The sequence below is a fragment of the Miscanthus floridulus genome, chromosome 14 (assembly GCF_019320115.1).
Source record: "Miscanthus floridulus cultivar M001 chromosome 14, ASM1932011v1, whole genome shotgun sequence".
NCBI lineage: Eukaryota > Viridiplantae > Streptophyta > Magnoliopsida > Poales > Poaceae > Miscanthus > Miscanthus floridulus.
Window position 1 is genome coordinate 3632476 of NC_089593.1, and position 7725 is coordinate 3640200.

Below are 7725 nucleotides of genomic sequence, written 5' to 3' on the forward strand. Positions count from 1 at the left end.
GGAGGACTAGAGTGGGTTATTTGCAACTAGTCCACCCTAAAAAACTATCCCCCCAAAGAGGTGATTATTTGGGCTAGTTGGGGCTATTTGAGGTGGGGTCCACTGTTTTATCTCTACTTTCACCCGCACCAATGATTTGTAAAGCACATTTATTATCATTTTAACCCTTGTATCCAAACATCTCTTAGGCTAGAGTTAGTTCAGGGCTAGTCCTGAGCTAGAAACTAACTCTAACCTCTAGCTGTGCTAGAGTATCCAAACAGGGCCAACGTATGTAACTCTAGTATTGAAGTTATTTCCATTTTTGCACATAGTTTTCTGAACATTTTTTGACCTAGCTATATAGTACGTAGCTGGTGTACGCCTACACAAGTTGCAATTCCTGCAAATAAAGACGGCGTGTTGGTTTCGTATATATGTATCACGTAATGAATATTGCTTGAGGATCCTCGCACAGTACACGTATATTGTCATTCTTTGTACGTCGTCATGTAAAGTTCGTACTCCCTCTATTTCAAAATTATGTGGTATATGCATATTTCAGTTTATCTGAATAATAAGACTTTGACTGCCCAAAATAAATGGGACTACGTAATAAGTAGCTTGGGGTTATAAATGTTCATGCAGCCCGAGGCACGAAGCCCGCATTTTTTGCCCGGCCCAAGCACGGCACAGCCCGATGACCAGCGGGCCCGGGCCAGCCCGGCCCGGGGTATAGGCCGTGCCTGGGCCATCGCTCAAGCCCGTGGACTGGCATGGCACGACCCGGCCTACAAGGGTCAGCCTGGTAGCGGCCCGGCATCCCCCCACCCCAGTCCCCCGTGGCCTGCCAGGCGGCCCAGCCCCAATGGCTCCCCCTGCCTCCCCCCCCATATACAAGCGCGCAGACGCGGCACCCTCTCCCTCACCCCGAACCCTAAATCATTTCCACTCCCCCCCCCCCGCCACGCCACTCTCGCCTCGCCGTCTCGTCTGCTGGTGGTGTCCAACCTCCCCGACTCCGGTGACCTCGATCCACCTGCCGTCGGCGAGCCGCTCCCTGCTCCTCGTCTCCTCCTACCGGATCCCCTTCCTCTCTGCCTCTCCCTTCTCCCTCTCCCTATCTCCCCTCTTGATCTCGGTGATTATGTGAGTTCATGTCCCCGACTCCCCGTCTTTCCTTCCTCCACCGCTCGTTGTCCTTCTAGCCGGTGTGTCGTCTTCTCTGGGTGGCCCTCGTCTTCTCTGGCACCGGGCTCCGGTTGCGCAGGTACAACCCTAACCCTAACCCTAACCCTTCTCTTCTTCCATTGATGATTGATCTACTCCGATCTGTTCTTTTCCTCCTCCATCTCTTTGCGCAGGTCGGTGGCCGATGCGTTGTCCTCTAGCGGTGGCATAGAGCGACCAAGGCTGCCCCGTGCACCACTGAGGAACGGTGCTAGAGAGCCCTCCGCGGTCGAGGGCACCATGGCTGGTGCTGATGACGAGATCGTCTGGCCGCTCATCGGCAACGACGATCTGATTGCGGTAGGCCTGGCCCTTGAGGACGACGATGACACCCATGAGGATGCTGCTGCCTTATTCGGTATCGATGTCGGTGGCGGCTCTGCTGCTCCGATCGATCTGGACGGCGGCGGTGGTGAAGGGAAGATGACGACTAGGACCCTGGCCTGCTCCAACGGCTCAGCTCCATCTGTTGCTGGTAACTCTTCTAGTGTTGGTACTGGTAAGCGTAAATCTATTGTGTGGGCTTATTTTGATGAGATCTATGAGACTGTGAATGGTAGAAAAATCTGCACTAAAGCTACCTGTAAAATGTGTAAGCATACTTTGTCTGCTAGATCTAATGCTGGCACTGGCCACTTGAAGAGGCACCAGAAATCTTGAAGGCAGAAAACTGATCAAGCTGCTAGGGTTTAGTCTAGGCTTACTTATAATCCTGATAGTTCTGTGCATAACTAGGACTATAAACCTGATGTTGCTAGATCTAAATTGTGTTGCACAATTACTAGGCTTGATTTGCCGTTGGGTATTGGTGAGACACATGCATGGGAGGAGTACATTGTTCGTGCTCATAACCCTAGGTTTATTAAGGTTTCTAGACAGACCACCACTAGAGATCTTAGTAAGTTATTTACTGAGCGTCATAATATGCTTAAGAATTATGTGTTGTCTGGTGCTTCATCTGTTGCTTTGACATTAGACATTTGGTCTGGTAATGCTGAGTAGGACTACATTAGTGTTGTTGCTCATTATGTGAGTGCTGATTGGGAGTTACAAAAAAGGTTAGTGGTCTGAGGTTGATTGAGGTGAAGCATACTGGTGAAAAAATTACTGAAAAATTGCTTGTGTAGTTGAGGAATTTGGTTTGATTGACAAGGTTTTCTCTGGAACTCCAGACAATGTTTCTTCTAATACTAAGGCTATGGATACTTTGACAACTATTCATAAAGGATTGGGAGTTAGGAGAAAGAAGGTTACAGCATGCTGTTGACATCCAAGAGTTGGAAGTCTCCTTCAAGAATCTTTATCTTGATGTAGATGCATCTGGGGCTGCTGCTGCTGGCACATCTGGATCTGCATCTGTGGCTTCTGCTGGTACTTAGTGTGTGAGACTTGAGAGTTGTGAGACTTGAGAGTGATATGTTATCTTTGTATCTGTGATGTGTGATTGATACTGGTGAACAATGGTTTAAGACTTAATTAAGAGTTGTGTTGCACTCTTTTTCACTTTTTAGGGTTTCTCACAAGGGTGAGTTTTATCTAGAAAGGTTTGTAATGAGGCAGCATTGTACAAACAACTCAGTTGTCTTAATTTCCTTGTCTCCTTTGGTTGCTTTTGTTAGAATTTAGAATTTGTGATCACATTATTACTTGTGGATGTGAAATACTGAAATATGAATGAATTGTGAAATGTGATTGTAAAATGGAGAAGTGTTGGACGAGAGAAGCAGTTTGAGGTGTTTTAAGGACACCGGGCTGTGGGTTGGCACGGCCCGCGGATTTAGCCGTGCTTAGCGGGTCGGCACGGCACGAATTTCAGCCCGTAGGACCGTGCTTGGGCCGAAGGCCAGGCACGAGACCCAGAGGGGCACGGCGTACCGTGCCGGCCCGACCCCCTACAGGCCGTGCCGTGCCTACCGGGCCAGGCACGCCCGTTGGCCAACTATACTTGGGGTATACGATCAAGTTTGGTAGGCAACTAGGCATAATTAAGGCATGGTTTATTAGGACGGGACTGCACAAGGCCAATTTGACTAGCCAAAGTACATGACAATTGGCATGGCCGGCCAGCTTTGCAACTAACACGTACGATCCAGGTCAGTACGAAAATAAATGCATAGTTGATCGATCGTGGAAAATGTTCTATTAACTAATAACATACCACTTGCACTACAAATTCATTTGAAATGATATTCATATACTCTCTATGACAATAAATTCGTTAGTTAGTTGTCAAAAAAATTGTGAGTTTATATGTTTTGGAAAGAAAATCATTATGGAAACATTTGTTGAGGCGGTTGGGAATAGATATGACAATGGAGACCCGATCCCTAATTCCTTGTGGGGAATTCCTCTATTAGGGGTGGGCATGGAGAAAATAATTTAGCACCCCCCCCCCCCCCCGCGCGATAAATGAAATGGTGGAAAAACTCTCTCTATCGGGTTTGTTGGGACGGGAACCAGAAACCAATCCCTGTCCCCATTCCCCGTGTCCCCGCCTTGCGAAGCTATTTCTTGTAGCAATCTTGCATCAATCTATTAAGTGCACCGATCTGTTATTTTTAGATATAATGTACTTGACATATGGAGGTCTATCGATGATTTGATATATTTTAATGATAAGTTGATGGATTTTCGAAGGTTCTTGTCGTTAATATTTTATTGAATTTGTGAAAATTGATAAGCTTAAGTGTGGGTGGGAAGTCCTCATGGGGATTAGTTCCCCAACGGGGACAGGGATGGGGAAGAAATTATCCTCAATGACATTCGCGGGGACGGGGACGGGGACGGAGAAATTTCTCCCCTATGGGACAAAGAGAAATTTTCCGTTGACATATCTAGCTGGAAAGCCTCTATAGACTACCTGTTCGTCTCAACAATTGTAGAGGCAACTCTCGTTTTCAGCCGCCTCTACAGATCGATTTTCTAGGAATGGCTGAAAAAAAGAGCCTCCTCTATAGATCATTTCTCAGAAAATCACAGCCCAAAACTAGAAAAAACCTGGGAAAGCCTCCACAAGTCACATGAAGTACGCGTGAGCAGATGCGGCTGACCTCAGGCCTCACTTGTAGCTACACTGACCACCCCACCCCCAAAGTCACTTGTGACTAAAGGCTAAATACAATCCTTTGGTATTCACTTTGCTAGATTTTCAAATGAGTTTTTGACACCCTAAACGAATTCAAATGAAAAACGTTACAACTAGAAAGTTACAGATATCATGGAGTACTATCACGCGAGATATTTTGAAAATTTTGGATTCAAAACTTGAGAAATTCCAACATAATTTTACTTAGATGTAAATAATTTCAAATAAAAAAGTTTTCAACCACAGAGTTGTATATATAGCTCTTCGAGATTTATAATTTTGGTTTTTGTCATTTCTCCGTCGGATGTCGTTTCCAAATTTCAACTTCAAAATGTTAGCACCTAGAACTGAATTTTGGGACCATAGATTATTTTAAATGAAAAAGTTATCAACTGCAATGTTTTAGATCTTCTTGAGATCTATAATTTTAGTTTTGGTCATTTCTCCGCCCGAGATCATTTGAAAAAATTGAAAAAAGTGAATTTAAAAATGGGAGAACTTCAAACATAATTTTCTCATAAATCATTTCAAATGAAAAAGTTGATAAATACAAAATTGTAAATATCTTCAGGATACTTTTGGATATACAACTTAATTTTGTCTTTTTCCAACTTCATTTAAAGAAGTCATAAATATTATTGTGTTGCACCTACTCCCTTTATTTCAAATTATAAGACCTCGCTTTTCTACGTACATGGTAAAAGTTATGTATCTAAACATAATATATATCTAAGTGCATAGCAAAAGCCATGTATCTAGAAAAGCTAGAACGGTTTAAAATTTGCCACTTGTACCGATCGATTTGTAGAGACAACCCAAGAAATCTATTTTTAGAGAGGACTGGATCTATAGCCGCCTCTAAAGATAGAAGCATTTTTAGAGGAGCTGCTTTGAAAACGGATTTCTAAAAGCAGCTCGTTTCAGAAACTATTTTTAGAGAAATTTTGATTAAGCCGTCGGCCGGATGACCGAGTTGGTCAGTGCAGGCTCACCTCCTTCCTGAAGATGGTCAGAGTTCAAATCCCAAGGGACTCACTCTTGTGGCTTTAGCCACAGCGACCAGAAGAGAAAAAAAAACTCTCTCGTCTGTCCCACATCAAAGCACAGGGTTATGACCAGCTCATCTCACGGAGCTAACCAGCTCATCTCACGGAGGTGCGATGCCGCTGTGTAAGGGTGGAATAGGAGTTCGGGAGTTTTCTCGATTTATGTGAGAAGATCTTCTTCTTAAGCCTGTAGCCACCGCGGATGAGTTTTAAAAAAGAGCACTGCCGCTAAAAACTTTTTTTAGTGATATAGAAAATTCAACATCTTAAATGTCGTGGCGTAGACTGCGACAAATGTTTGTACAATTGCATTTACTGTAGAGGGTACTTTAGGATCTAGAATCCATATTTAGATAAAATATAAATTATTTGCGTTTTGCATAAAATATATTCTATAAGCATTAGACTTTTAACTTAATACACAATATACCCGCAAAAAAAACTTATAACACAATTATATTAACAGCTGATTCATTACATAAAGTAGCATATCATTTACTCTTATTTATCAACCAAAATAACTTTTAAAAAACAGCCACTTGGCTAGTCATTTGATCACGGGCCCAGGCCCAGTTAATCATAACCCGAAATCAATAACAAACCATCCTGTACTTGTTATACTTCATTTCAGCTCACCAATTCGTACACATGAATCAATATATAGACGATCATCGCGTGCCCGTGCTGCCACAGATGGACTGAGCCTCGCCTGGAGCATGAACGGGACAGCACACGAGGTGATGAAACAGTCAAATACCTGGGTTTTTTTTTTTTTTTTGACAAGACTGCTTACCTTACCTGGTTTGTGCGCCAGCTTCAAAAGATGACTGACATCTATATTTCAGTAACACATACGCAGCACAGAGAAGGTTTACTTACTTTGCTAGTATCAAGCAATCAACGAATAACTGTATCATTGACACACAAACCAAACTAGCAACAGCTAATTCAAATCACTTCTAATGACAGTCAGCTCACGCACACTAATAAACTAGTAAACTATCAACAAACAATGGGTTTTACTTGCAACAAAACTAGCTACTAGCTACGTACAAGGAGAACCAACAGTCCAACACGCATTAGGAAGATCTAGTGCTCTAGAGTTACACGCAATTGTACTCACTTACGCCTGATTGTCAGCAGTCTAATGCTGGTGCTCACTTCATGTTGCAGCAACTGCACGGTCCTATTTGTATGATAGAGGGCCAGATCTCGACATTGCGAATCTCTGCAGCGACCCAGCCCCATGGCTGCTCCCGGAGCTTGAGCCCTCGACTAATTTCACCTTCCTGCTCGCACTGAAGTCGAGAGGTCCGGAGCGCCTCATGCTCCGCAGCTGTCCGGTCCTCCTATCTGCATCGTAGCCATCATCGTGCTGGGACCCGGACGAGCTGTAGTAGCTTGGCTCGAAGGTGTGAGACCTGGGAGTTGTCTCCGGTCGATTTTGCCTTGCGGATGGGGACGCGTGCGCTAGAGAGATCAGAGGTGACTGCCTTGGGGATTGCTCCATCGGTTCCGAGGCCATCAGTGAGGCTCCGTATAGCTGGTGGTATATTGAGCGCAGGATGGTGTATGGTATGTGAACTTCTAAGGTGCTCCTTGGGAGGTAGGGGGACAGCTCGCAGAGTTGATCCAGGAATATCAGCTTCGGAACAATGTGCGGCCTGCATTTAGTGTCATGTAAAAGCCAGCAAACAAACTATAAAACCTTGCCGACCAAAATCCAAAAAATGCAGTGTGCACCAGGTCAATCCAGTACCTGCTATTGTCGTTCCATGAATCCAGGACGATCCCTGCAGACAATTTGACGTAGATCTGCATAGAAGATTTAATATTTGCTTCTGCTGAGACACGGCTTGGTAACTCAGCCTCTTGCAGCTCATCTGTATGCCCATTTGAAAGAGAATTTATTCGCTGCTCCCTTTCAACCCTGGTGTATTCGATTCCCCCAACCACAGCACTTACACACCTGCACAAATACAAGAGGTGGATTAGATTCAGTCACCTGTACCTTATTCCTAATAGTATCCTTTTTATCCATCAACTGTGTAATAGAAACTTTCAAATAAAAGTATCTATAATATAGAATGAGAACACTAGGAAAGGCTTTTAGGAAATCAATGGTCAATATAATAGCGAGAGACAAGTCTCATGAGAATATCTACAATCAAAGGTAAGAGGTTGACATCAAACATAGACTTGCACCAGTCAAACATTATTATAGGAAACAAGTCCTTACCTTGCTAGGCAGTGCAAATTGTTATTGAATCCACCTATACTGACATCATAAACAGCACCATTCCAAATGTTGGACACCATAAATGCAGCACAAAGGTATGGAAGTAGGATCCAAGAATTATCATTAGCTGCACCAGCTTCTGCCAG

General features: G+C 44.0%; 1 protein-coding gene across 1 annotated transcript; it reads right to left on the reverse strand.

Moving 5' to 3' along the window:
- Window positions 1-6155: 6155 nt before the first annotated feature.
- Window positions 6156-7719, reverse strand: LOC136505358 (probable protein NAP1). Its single transcript, XM_066500507.1, has 3 exons — window positions 7580-7719; window positions 7100-7309; window positions 6156-7004 (listed from the first exon to the last, which is right to left on the reverse strand). Exons 1-3 carry the CDS (start codon window positions 7657-7659, stop codon window positions 6527-6529), a joined length of 768 nt encoding a protein of 255 aa, XP_066356604.1. The 5' UTR covers window positions 7660-7719; the 3' UTR covers window positions 6156-6526.
- Between the last annotated feature and the right edge of the window lie 6 nt (window positions 7720-7725).

Excerpts from the sequence above, each read along its gene's own strand:
- LOC136505358 (XM_066500507.1), bottom strand. The coding sequence starts at position 7,659 with ATGGTGTCCAACATTTGGAATGGTGCTGTTTATGATGTCAGTATAGGT. Across the intron at positions 7,310-7,579 it reads AATTTGCACTGCCTAGCAAG|GTGTGTAAGTGCTGTGGTTG; the intron begins GTAAGGACTTGT and ends GTATTTGTGCAG. Across the intron at positions 7,005-7,099 it reads TCATGGAACGACAATAGCAG|GCCGCACATTGTTCCGAAGC; the intron begins GTACTGGATTGA and ends CACTAAATGCAG.